Source organism: Crocodylus porosus, unplaced genomic scaffold, assembly GCF_001723895.1.
Source record: "Crocodylus porosus isolate Cpor-Errol unplaced genomic scaffold, CroPor_comp1, whole genome shotgun sequence".
NCBI classification, from domain to species: domain Eukaryota; kingdom Metazoa; phylum Chordata; order Crocodylia; family Crocodylidae; genus Crocodylus; species Crocodylus porosus.
In genome coordinates, this window is record NW_017728931.1 from 133,437,437 (window position 1) to 133,450,583 (window position 13,147).

The 13,147-nt window shown below is 48.5% G+C and overlaps 1 protein-coding gene across 4 annotated transcripts in view; it reads left to right on the top strand.

Annotated features, from left to right (window-relative positions):
* FRMD4A (FERM domain containing 4A) overlaps nt 1-13,147 on the top strand; it is a 289,469-nt gene that overhangs the window by 238,018 nt on the left and 38,304 nt on the right. For all 4 annotated transcript variants that reach the window (XM_019543681.1, XM_019543680.1, XM_019543679.1 and 1 more), the window contains exon 12: nt 8,140-8,216. In XM_019543681.1, the coding sequence (XP_019399226.1) occupies nt 8,140-8,216 (77 nt within the window). The remainder of the gene's footprint in view (nt 1-8,139; nt 8,217-13,147) is intronic.

Here is a 13,147-nt window from a genome sequence, read left to right on the forward strand (position 1 = left end):
TCCGTTTGACCCTGCTCACCCCAGCCTCTGGTGCAGCAGCCCCAGGAGCAGCTGACACCACCTACCTGCACCATGGCACGGCGCAGCCCAGGGGCTGGGGTGAGTGGGGAGAAGCGGAGCCCCGGGGAGTTGGGGTGCAGCACAGCCCAGCAGCTGCAGGCAGCTGGCATCAGCTACTCCCAGAGAAGCTTAGGCAGGGTGAGAGGAGCCCCAGCCCCATGGCCCTTTCCCCTCCCCCCACAGACTTAACTGCTTGAGGGAGGGGGAAGCGCATCTATGCCAATCACATAAGAGTGAATTTACCTTGCATATAACAAATTTTGATATAAAAAGGCTCATGGCATAAAAGCGAATTCGCACATACAGAACCCTCATAAAGCGAGGGAAACCTGTACTTATTCATAGCTTGTCATCTTGGTCCCACTGACTCCATGGGAGCCAAGGTTTTGTTGGTAGATTTTAAAGCCAAAAAGGATAACTTGGTCACTTCTACCCTAGCCTTCTGCATAATTCAAGCCATTGACTTCCCCCAGCAATTCCCGCAGTGGAAGGAATTGGACTTCCAAGGAGTTTTTTGTGAAACTGTATGAAGCTTCCAGCTAAATTGAAGGAGTCACACAAAAGTAACTCCATTGCATCAGTCTGCTGCTCTGTGTCAGGCAGGACTTGTTCTCCAGCCAGTGACAGAACTGAGTGGGTTTAATCAAGGTGTTACAAATGTTTCAAAAATCAGTTTTAAATCCCCTGTGAATCAGAGAAAACTCCCAGAGCATCTGAGTTGCTGTTGGATCCCTTTCATTTGGCAGTAAAGATATACAACAGTCCGTGCGTTTGAAGGAAATAATATTCTCCTCCGGCATTAGGATTTCAGCCACCAGAGAAGTTAGGAAAAGGAATTTGCTAGCAGTGAAAAGTGTCATATGTCTCTTTACTGAGTACAGTGGTCATGCCATCCAGAATCCATAGTGTCTTGGCATCTAAATCATATTATTAATAGCTATGGTAGTAAAATAATGAATGCTGTGCATCATGGTCCATCAGAAAGGATCACAATAAGCTTTGCAACTGTTGAGGCTTGATTCTCTGCAATATTCAGTTTGACCTGGGCACAACAGGGACAAGGAGTTTTCAGGGAACTCCCTACTGCTCCTTCATTCCCTAGGTTGCACTGGGTACAAGTTAGAGCAGCCTGGGAGGTACTTTAAACTGCACCAGCTGGCTGCATTTCCCAGGGACCATAATCCAGTGAGGGACTGCCAAAATGTACCAACCACCAGTATTGCCATGTCCTAATACACTCCTCTGTTGTGGGAGCTGCAAGGTGTAAAGCACAGGAGACATCTGATGGTTCTTCATCCCTGGAGACGCTGGGTGGTGGAAGGATTCCCTAGGGGTAGGGACAGACATTACACATAAACCAGTTTAAGTGATCAGAAACTGATTTAAACCTATAACACAATAGATGTTTAGTGTACATAAAACAGTTTGAAAAGGCTGAAACTGGTTTGCATAAATCTGGTTGAATATAGTATCAGACTTAACTGATTTGGGTCAAACTAGTTCATGCAATGTCTGTCCCAAACCCCTTGCCAGTTTAAGATAAGCCAGACACCCCCAGCATCCCAGCATGCTCTCAGGGCTGGCCCCTCCCCTCTGCTCCCTGGGCAGAGCTCCTCCGGCACAGACTTACAGACACAGCAGGGTCTGCTAGCTTCCCTGTGCCCCCCTCTTCCTCCCCTCACCGCTTGCTGCTTAGGCATAGATCCCTTCCTCCCCTCTCCCACAGCACAGACCATAGCCAACGTGTGGTATGCTAGCTAGTTCTGTATAAGGCTCTGGCAGAGACTGCAGACACAGCAGGGTCTGCTGGCTTCCCCCTGCCCTAACCCTCCTCCCTACTCACTGCTCAAGCAGGAAATCCCCCTCCTCCCTCCCTCCCATCTCCCACAGCCTCATGGGCCCTAGGCACATGATGTGCTAGCTAATGCTGAGAGGTGTCTGTGTGTGTGTCTCTCCAATTTCATTGGGACAGGCAGGCAGACAGAACAGGGCTTTTGGAGCTAATCAACAGGTCACCCTGGTTAGCTGTTTAAGATGAGTTTGAAGTAATGGGAGAGTGGCTATTGTTTTGAAAATTAGGTGATAAAGACTCTTATCAGCTCTGGGCTACCTTGCTCACCTGTCAGCTTGCTTCAGACAGTCTGATAAGCAGGGAGGGAGACTGAAAAGCTCCGTATCATCAACAGATGCATGCATTTCACACACGCACCCCTTGCCTCAGAGTGTTAGCAAGGGGCTGGGGGTTGACAACTCTTCCACCCCTTGAGCAGCCAGTGGGGAAAAGCTTGGGATGGTGCAGGCAGACCTCCCTAATAAGAAAGTCCTGCTGGGGCCTGGCCACGCACCCCTCAGCTCAACTCTGTGCAAGGGGAGAGCTGCTCTAGCACTCCCTGGCTTCTATCCTGAGCCACTGCAGGCATGCACCTGAATTTTCTTAGAGAGAATGTCTGTCCAGTTTCCAACCAGTTCAGCCTAGCCACGTTAGACTAACCTGCAAAGGTTGTATCAATTCAGACTCAAGCTTTTTGAACATCTGTCCCTAGCCTAGAAGAGGGTGTGCCAGAAGTTTCCTCTCCTGTTGCTCTCTGCGTGCAGCAGAAAGGGAGAAGGGTGGGGTAAGACATCTAGTCCTTTGGAAGTCAGCCTGACTGCATATTATGGAGGAGATACAGGGTATTATTAGTTGCAGGTTACAGATGAGGAAGCAAGCACAAAGCAATGAAGGTCCAGATGACTGCGTGTGTACCAGTACGTTCCTAGTAACTAAATGTGTGCACACGCAGTGGCCCCCTGTCCTTCTAGCACCATGTGGAGTGTCATAACAAATAGCGTGCCCGCTGCAAGCGAATGCATGCACTCAGTTTTGCCACATGTGCACAACACCCTAAAAACTTGGCTCTTTATGTTTAGCTCAGAAATCATGGAGGAAATCTGTGGCAGGGCCTGAAATAAAACCCAGCTGGCTCTCATGGTTTATACACAAAACCAACCCTACTTCCACATCACGAGCCCCTGGCGTTCTTTGCACGCTGTAACCTTGCACTTCTGACTTATTCAAAACTCCACCCTTTGGTCCAGGACTCTATACCCCACACTGTACAACCCTTCGTCCACCTCCTCACCTTCCACTCGGCTCCTTCTCCCACCTGCCAACCTTGCAGATGAGCATATAACATTTCTAGCACCAGCGTCTCTCCACTATAACCATCACACCCGCCTCGGTGACTGGGTGGGCTTCACCGGCTGCCTAATGTGAAACCGGCTGGTTCTTAAATGTTAGCCTGGTTCCCGGTGATCTTGCAAATTCGGTCTGATGGCATGATTGCTGATTTTCATGGCAGGATGAGCCAAAGACCCCAGGGTATATGTCAGGGGTGTATGGGATGTATATATTATTTTTCTTTTTATTCACTGCTTTTTCCTTCTTTTACTGTAAACCACATAAATGTGCAGCTGTGCTGAACAGCCAGTCTTGAAGTACCCATTAGAAGCCTAAATGATCTCATTACATCCTGTCCAGCATGGCTGTCACAAAAAATTGTTCCCAGCTGAAGGCTGCTTGATGCTACATTGTGCAAAAGGAGTTAGCGCCATCAGAGTAGATCCCCACAGACAAAGCGTCCACATCACAGAAACCTCCCATCACTACCACAACTGCCACTAATTGACACCTTCAGGAGCAATCTCAAGGAGGCGAATGAACTCTTGAAACTGAACTCTTTCCTCGTGCTTAAAACAGGCCCCCTCTTGAGCCATATTGATGGGGTGGTCTGGATGATGCCAGCACTGCGTGGACAGTGGCTTCAACCCTAGAGATCAGTCAATCCATCTAAAAAAATTAAGGATGGATTCAATATCCTGTGGACCAAACCCCAAACTGGAACATATAGATGAGCCAAAACGAATCACAGTATATCATAATCCAATCAGGGAAATACGTTATTGAGATCAATGTATCAGCTCATACTTGGTGAAAAAATAGGCCAGCTATCATTGAATTTCTACATGGCTAATTAAACACGTGGCAGTTTCTTTTCTTCCCTTGTGAAAACTTTATGCTTAAAAGAGTCATGATGGGGAAAAAATTATGCTCTCCATTAAAGGGTCTTGCTGGGCATCTGTCACTGAATTAACGACATCAATTTGAAACTGTACGCAACCTGATAAGTTAGAGAACCAGTGAAGGGAACAGCGAGGTTATACTAGGAGGTCTGATTGAAGGGAGAAATTAGCCATTCCAGGCTATATGATCAGCTAGCAGGAAAGCGGATACTTTTTCCTGGGGGTTAATATATTATGTATTGAATTCCTTGTGGGAAGGGCAAGACCTGTCAGATCAGCCCTGGGCGGCGTAAGTGGGCAGCTGCATCTTAAGAATGCAAAGGAAAACGAGGCCAGTCGATAAGTTCAGGAGACGACTGATTTGAACAATCAACCTGAAAAATCAGACTGTGATGTTGCTATCATCCCCTTCCTCCACCGATTCTAGACAGGCAAGCCATAGCAAATAGACCAGAGAGAAAAAAGTGCAGAGATTACAGTGAGAGGTATGAGGCCTTGAGCCCCGAGGAAACAGATCACGGGGGACAGTCCTGTACTGTTCGAGGCAGGCAAGCTGGGTGATGAAGACCCTCTCCATCCTAGCTGTGCTGCTCTTATAACTGTATAGAAGGGTTGCTGCCAGACTCTCGGGCGAGGGTGTGCGGCTCCATTTGCACCATGGAAGGGGTCTGTAGTTTAGCTGCAATAAGCAACCTGGAGAAACATCCTGAAAATTGATATTTTAAGAGCATGGGCTAGTAGGCACTTCCATGTCCCCCAGAACTGTACGGTGTGTGGGTCTTGCAGACATTCACAAACATAGCTGCCACGCTGTCTGGGGAAAGAGATTGCTACTGGCCCCATCTTATAGACGGGCAACTTGAAACTCAGAGAGAGAGGTCTTCAAAGATCTCCTGTTCCTGGTCAGCTTCTGCTGACTGTCAGAGGTGGTTAGGCACCTAATTGCTATTTGTGTCTTTGGAAGCCACCTTCTTAGGAGAATTCACACAAAAAGTCTGTGGCAGAGGTTACACTTGAACTCAGCTCCGCTAAACCCTGGCAGACTCTTTTAATCCCAAATCTACCTTTCTTCTGTGTACGAGGATGTAAATATCTCTGCGCCCCCACATCTTTTGTAGGTCCTTGTAATGATGAGAAACGTGGCTAGCTTCTCTCCAGATAGTCTGAGCAACAGTTTAATTTTTCCACAGGGAAATAAGCCTCTCCCCTTGACCGAAGCATGATAAAATCTAGACTACTATTTCTTTTGCCTGCCTCAGTTGCCCCACGTGGAGAGCTGCAGAGCACAGTGTAGCTAAACAGCTTGTGTTGTGCTGCGTCTGCTCTACTGCAGCTACTCCAGGCATCTGGAGTTGTATCTGGACAGGGTGATTGTAAGCCAGAAGGTCACCAGGGATGGGTGTTGTGTTCTCTGTCCTCCCCCTTCTTCCCTACGCCCACCACACTGAGGGAAAAATAAATCTCTTGCTTGAAAACTTTCCCAACACGCACATCTGGCCTGTTTTGCATTCCAGGGCTGCTGCTGTGCTGTGAAGCAAGAAGACTTGGGTGTGCTCTGTAGATAGCTTTGTCCTTCAGACTCGTCTTCCGAGAACACACCTATTCGATTTAATGCAGTCACCGCTCTCCGGTCCATCCATATTTACAGGGGCTTATCTCACAAACCGCTTCTTCCTTAGAAAAGGAGAGGAACTCAGGTGAAGCTGCTTCTGTTAGACAGGGCAGAGCCTGGCGATGCTGGTGGGAAGCAGAGATATGATGGTTATGGGGTGGGGCGACGTGGGTGACTGCCCAGGGCACTGTGGTCGGGGAGGGGTGCCACACACATGCATGCACACACGGGTGAGCAGCCACGCTCACTCCCCACCCAGCCCCAGGCAGGAGGAGCAGTGCCACCCCAGCCTGCCCCCCGCTCCCTCCCCACCTGCAGCAGATAATCATGAAGGAGCTGGTTTGGGCAGTGCCCACCTGTCTGGCCCACCATGCTACTCTGCCTCCCCGCCGGACTGCGCCCTGCACCCCTGCCCATCACCCTGTGCCTGCAGCAGTGCCACTGACTTGCAGGGGGGGAGAGGGGGCCAAGATACAGGTTTGCCCGGAGGCCGGCTCTGGTTACGGGGCTTGGCCGCCTCGCAGTTCGGCAGTCATAACTCATAAAACAATGACAGAAGCTCAAGTAATCCCAGCTCCTTGTGAGTGCTGCCTTTCCTCAAATAGGACAGCGTGTTACTCATCAGCTGGCCAAGTAGCTTAAAAGTCAGGACTCTTGGGTTCAGGGCTTGGCCCATCCACTGACTCACTGTGTGAGTTGGGGCAAGTCAGCTGATCTTTATACAAAAGCAGTTCTTCACGGTAATGCACACCAGATGCTGTGGGACTGCCAGGGTGTTTGCAGCTGTCCCATAGTTCATTCTGCTTGTAAACTGTACCCTTATCCTCCGTCACATCTATTTGCTTGTAAGCGCTTTCATCAGGGACTCTTGTCTTATTCGGTGCGGCTTAGCGGCCAGAGCACCGGCGTGGGAGTCAGGAGACTGGCGTTCTGCTCTAACCTGGTTAGTGGCCTGCTGGGTGACCCTAACCGAGCCTCTTCCCTTTCTGTGCCTCAGTTTCCCCGATTAAATTAGGACCATGATAGTGACTTCCTTTGTGACATGCTTTGACAGCTATTGATGGGTGAGAACTAGGTATTTATTCTGTGTTTATTCAGGGCCTAGCCCAGCAGAACTTACTCGTGTTTAGCGCCCAGGCACTGCCATGGTAAATATAATATATTGTGAGCTGTGGTTATTGTTCAAGCCCTAAGGGAGTGACATATGAAAGCTCATAAGAATGTATGGGATTTCAGTGGAGCGATGCTAATTTACTTGAGCCGGGAATCTGGCCCGCAGTGTTATTACCTCGGCTCCTTTAGGTTTTGTCAGTGTGAAAGCATGCCAGTCTGAGGAAAAACCTCAGCCACGCAAGCGTGAGGGGCTCAAATGTGTGCCAAATGCTCAATCTTTCTGGATAAAAAGAAACGAATCCTGATTTTTCTTTCGGTGGCTTTGTGGGTTGGCACGTTTATATCTTGTTTAATCTTTTTTTTTTTTTTAAGAGTTAGGCATGCCAAAGAGCGAACGTAGCTGTCTTCATAAAGAGCCTTTTCCTACCTTGATGTTAGGCTTTTTGCACAGCAGAATAAGCTCTCCCTGCTCCAGACTTGATTAACCAGACAAACTGCCTTCACTCCTGACAGCCTGGTTTTTTTAAGCAATCAATCCATAGGTTAAAGCGGAGAAATCCTAAAGGGAAAAGGGTCAAATACAAGCTCCCTGCAGCCAGTCCCGCTCCACGTTCTGCTCCTGCCTGGGATGTGGATGAGCCTTGGCTGCATCTGAAAGAAAACTCTTTGCTTTGCTTTGTCTGCAGTCCCACAAGGAGCAGGCAGCCTGCATTATTACTATCTCATGTTGCCTGCCCTGATCGAGGGTCACAGCAGCCTCCGCCCTCCACGGGGGCTTCAAGCACTAAGAGCCAGGCAGGGGCTCGTACACATTAGTGGGCAGGAAGTGGAGTCCCTATGGGAGACGGGGGAATTTGAACGCCTTCCCATTTCAGCACTCCAAGAGGAGGAAGCTCAGTTCAGCACTACTCGCAGATGGCTACTGCTCACTTCTGAAGGCGGTTTTACCCCCCTCCCTCCCTCCCTCCCCTGCTTGGGGACTTGGAGGGAAAAATCTGCAAAGCCAGGAGCAGTAGGAGAAAAATGAACAAAGGGGAACCACTCTGAAAGGACCTGTTTTGTTTCTTATAAGAGGAGTTAAAAAAAAAAAAAAAGGCTGGAGGGAAATCCACACCCACAGCCCTGTGCGCTTGGCTAGATTTCTTATTCATGCCTGAGTCTACTAGCAAGAGGTAGCAGAGGAACAAACGCAGGATCTGCTTGCGTGCTAAGGAAGCTACAGGATTTAACAGAGTCAAACCCGCTGCCATGAACTTGGCATTTGCATTTTAACCCAGCTCTGTTTCCTTCAGATCTTCCAATGGAGGCAGCTGGAGAACCTGTACTTCAGAGAGAAGAAGTTTTCTGTGGAAGTTCATGACCCACGCAGGTAAGCCGGCCACATGCCGATGGATAACGCAGCCTGCCTGATCTGGGCTGCCTCGCGCAGCGAGTGTAATTCAGATGAACGCCTGCTCCGGGCGGTTAGGAGAGGCAGGGTGGAGTGAGATTCCTCTTGCTGATGACTGTAATGGGCAGCAAATATTTTAGTAGGATCTTGAATGAATTGAAGGATATCTGAGCCTTGACTAGACTGCTGTGTATGGTGCTTTTTGTGCCACTAAGTATGGCAGCATGTGCAATTTCTATGGCTGTTTTCAGCATGTGCTTCATATTTAGGTCAGCATTATTCTCCCTCCCTCCCCTCTCCCCCTACCCATTTTCTATGACTTTTTTTTTTCCTCTTCCCTTTGTGACCCACCACCCAGCTAACACTCTCTGGAAAATTGCTTTCAAACATTGCAGATTCCTTTTGTGCCTTTCGGCATAGAGACAGATAGTTTAACTGTTAGTCCGAAGTCAGGCAGAAGGCAGGGCAAGGTTGTGCCTTATATAGACTAACGCTGTAACAGAGAGCAGTCACGAACTTGTGCATTTCTGAACTGGTAAGTCTCTAAGGTCGCACCCTGCCCTACTCTCTGCCTTTTATTCCCTTTGGGCAACCTTATTGGCAGCATCCATGCTAACAGGAGACTCTTTATAGTCCTAGAGATCCTTTGGGTACTTGCACTTTAGAGACTGTCTAGTGTCTGGAGTTTTACTCCGGTAAATCTGGAGTAATTTCAGCAAAGGTAATGGTGTTACTGCAGTTATGCCAGCGTAAGTGAGAGCTGGAGCTAACCACACTATTCCTTGACAAGATACCAGTAGGGGTTTCTTTGTTTCTTACTCTAGGAAGCTGATTTGGGAGACAGTAAGTTAAAATGACTGTAACACTCTCAGTCACTTTGAACTAAATTTTGTCATCTATTACCCATGTTGATCCTGATCCAGAGTCCTTTGAGATCAGTGGAAAGGCACTAATTGTGTTATACATTGCTGCACAAGTATCTCCCATTAAATTCAGCACGTTACTGGTCCGGGCAGGTTGCACCCAGCCTGAGCAACATTGGGAGAAGCAAACAAGCTTTCTTTTTTCCCTGCACAGATTTGTCTGCCACAGTGTGTTCTCGCTGATGATTATCCTGCAATCCTGTTTCATGTTGCAGCAAAGATCACTGCGTTGTGCTGCACCCACCCATGTACTAATGTGTGTGCATCTGCTAGTGCTGGTCTGCATACACCTTTTGTACCCATTTCCTACACCGGTGCAGCCCCTGGGGTGGATACAGTCAGGCCAACATAAAGCAATTTAAATTGGTACAAATTTCTTTCTCTAAATATAGTTAAAGCTGTACCAAATCTATGTATGTGCCAGCCCCTGCTGTGCCACAGCTCCAGCTGCCCACTCCAGTTCGGCAAAGTCATTAAGCACATGCTTTATTTTAAGCACATGAGCAAGGGCAGTATGTGCTGCTCCTCCCCTGCTCCCTCTTAAGTCAGCAATCAGTGCTTTAGCAGCGCACGCAGCAAAGGGGAACGAACACATTAGGCATGAAGGTGGAATGTGTCATTTAAGTGGAGCTGAAAGAACTACCTAAGAAGACAGGCAAGGAGCTATGAGAGGTCAAGGTGTTATTAAATGTGCATGTAGAAAATTACGGCCACCCTTTATATCTGTGCCGAGCAAAACCCCTCTTCTCTGAAACCACTTGTAATCAAAATTTAGGCGGCATGAATTACTGATGTGAGAGGACTCCGTGTTCTCAACCCTGCCACCCCATTTGTCTGAATAAATGCCAGGTTCCCTGCAGACAAAGCATTTGACTCTAGGAATGATTTTTATTTTCCTTCCTTGCTGCACAGATTAGAGCTTTGTTGACTATAATAACCAGACAGTCAGCATTTGGTTCTAGCACCCTGAATCAAGCAGCCACTCCTAGTGTAAAACAATAACCCGCATTGCGATGTCAAGTGGGAGACCTGGATGTGGGAACATACTTCAGATTCTAGTCTCCTGGCCAAGGGGGTTGGACTGAAGTCTGCGGGGCGGGGAGGGAAGCCAGCCGTGCGCTCTCGGCATTCCTTCGGAGGAAACGCGCACCAGAGTCTGAATCAGCTCACCCGCACACAGGCAGTGGGCTAAGGCAGAGAGCACGTGGCTTAGTGGTTAAAGCATGGAGGGAAGGGCAGGGGGTCAGCCAGCCTGGACTCCGGCCCTACCTCGGCCCTGGGCTTTGTATCACGAGCAGGTCTTTTACTTCTTTGTGTGATAATACCTTCTGGATCGGACTTTGAAATGAGAGCTCATAGTGGGTTCCCACACTGGAGGAAAGTTCCCAGGAATTCAGAGCAAGTGCTGACATTTGCCTGGCACAGAACTGCTCCCCTGCTTTAGCACACGGTGATGTGCCTCGTTGAATGGGACCTGATTCACCAGGCTGGGCTGGCTGTTTGGAACTGGCCTAACTCGCAGCGTCTGGGTCAAAGCACTTTGGTGGAAAGCTGCTAACACTAGAGAAGGGGCCCTCAGCTCTAGAGACTGTTGCTCTCAAGGAGGCCCAGTGGCTCAATGAATAAAGCCTCTGGAGCTGCAGATTGTGGGTTCAAGTCACACCTGGGTCAGTCAGCTGCTTTATCAGGGGCTGGACCTGATGATCTTTATGCAGTCCCTTCTAGTCCTAAGCTTCTGTATGATCAGAGGCCTGAGGAGCAAGCCATATGAAGAAAGGCTGGCAGATATGGGACTGTTCAGCCTAAAGAAAAGTTTAGCAGGATTTGGTGGCAGCTTATAAATATATCAGGAGCTTGGCCAACAACAATCATTTACCAAAGTGCCCCAGGAGCAATGGTCACTCCAGGAGTGACCTCAGCAGTGCTGAGTAGAGCAGGAGAATAACCCCCCTTAGTTTGGCGGTTGGACATAATGATCTGTTGAGGTCCCTTCCGATCTATGAGTTATGGGCAGGTTTTGTGGGCACTGTTGGGAACTCATAGCCATCCCAGTTTCATAGCAAAGCAGGGATGAGCAATATTCTTTCCATGGAGATGGGGATAATCTGATGGAGAAACTGGGTACACCTACATAGACTGTAGGGCTGGAAGGACCTCAGAAGAGCATCAGTTCCAAGTAAGAAAGATAACTGGGGGTCAGATGACCCCAGCAAGGTGAACATCCAGTCTCCTCTTGAAGATGTCCAAGGTAGGTGATTGCACCACGTACCTGGGCATGGAAGGAGGCTTCAGTTCTGTGCCTCCCAGTATGGACAGGCTGGGGCAGCTGATTAAAGGATAAAACTGAACCGTGACGCTGACTGTCTTGGCCTTTCATCTGGCTCTGGCATCACGTTTTCTCTCTTGCTCATTTGGCTTCTACTTCCCCACTCATTACCTTCCAGTAACTATTAACAATGGCCATGGCCCTATTGATCCATGTTCTAATCTGGAAAACATTTAATCCTGTTTTGTTCAGGACTTCCAGTTTGGTTCTGTAACAAAAATGTAAAGTAGAAAAGGTCAGTTGCTGCACGGCTTTCATGAGCCAAGGCTGGGCTGGCAGCTTCAGGTCTAGATCGGCAGGGTAACGCTTTCTTTCTTTGTCTCTGTAACCGCTCTTGGCTTATTTCTAACTTTCCACAGCGATTTGCCTTTTTTCACACCAATTTCTTCAGCTTCCAGCTACCCCCAAAGGAAGAAATCAGGGGGCTTTTGTATACCCACAGGTACAGGCTTGAAAGGCAAGCAGAGAAAAAACCAGTTCAAGCTGTAGGTAAAGGACACTGGAAAGGTGGGGGTTCAAACAGACCAGTGGACAAACCGGTCCTTCAGAATGGAAGCTGGTCGCCTCTAGGCACTGGGGAAGGCAAGTCTTGCTCACCCTTGGGTATGGTGCTGCTGTACTCCCTAGCAATCCCTGTCAAGGGAATGCTTTATGATCCCCGTGTGAAAGGCCGGGTCAGTTTGTATCGTGTTTCTGCATGATCTGTGTTCTCACACTCCCAGGCAGTATCTAGCTGGGAAAATCTTTATGTGGCAAGATGAGTTGTTTTTCAGTCTTTCTCTGCAGCATAAGGTATCGTGCTGGTCTTTACAGAGCAGTGACTCAATGCAATCTGATCCAGCTTTATATCCAGGCAAAGGGACAGTAGAGATGGGCTAGTAACAATGCTGGAAAGTCCTTTCCAATACTTATATGGCAACGACATGTAGGGGCCACTGGTTCTCAAGGAAGTCGTGGCAGACTTAGATTCAAAGGAGAAATAGCCAGACGACGGGTCTGTACTGTGGTGAAAGTGCAGACAGTACTAATAACTGAGGACACCGCAGCAAAAAAGGCTTGTTTTTCTTGTTTGTTAATAGATAATAATATTCAGCATCCCTACAGCCCTTTGCAGCTCCAGAGCATGGGATAGTCATTTGCTGACCCTCACAACTCCTCTGTGAGATAGGTAGAGAAATGTTGCCATATGCATTTGACAGATGGGGGAAAACTGAGGCACAGAAAGAATGAGGCCTATGTTTCCTAAAGCCGTCATTGATTTTGGGTTCCTTGGATCTTGGTTGCCTAACTCGTGTCACCTGGGCCCTGATATTCGGCCACTGGGAGTTGTGGGGATTCAATACTTCTGAAAACTTAGGATCACAGGAAAGTAGGGCTGGAAGGGACCTCACAAGGTCATCTAGTCACTTAGGTGAAGGTGCTTCATGTTGGGCACCTAAAAGTTGAGGCATGCGATATTCATGTATCGTTTAAAAAGCATTGTCCTAAGTGACTTCTCAGGGACCCACAATGTATCGGTGTCCGAGCTAGGAAGAGGGTCCAGGAGTCCCGAATCCATTCAGACCCCTGCCCAGCAGAGCCCGCTGCTTCTGCAAGACGGCTCTGGTCAGGTTCCCAGGTTTCAAGTGTATGGGTTATTTAAAACAAAGGCTCAATTAATT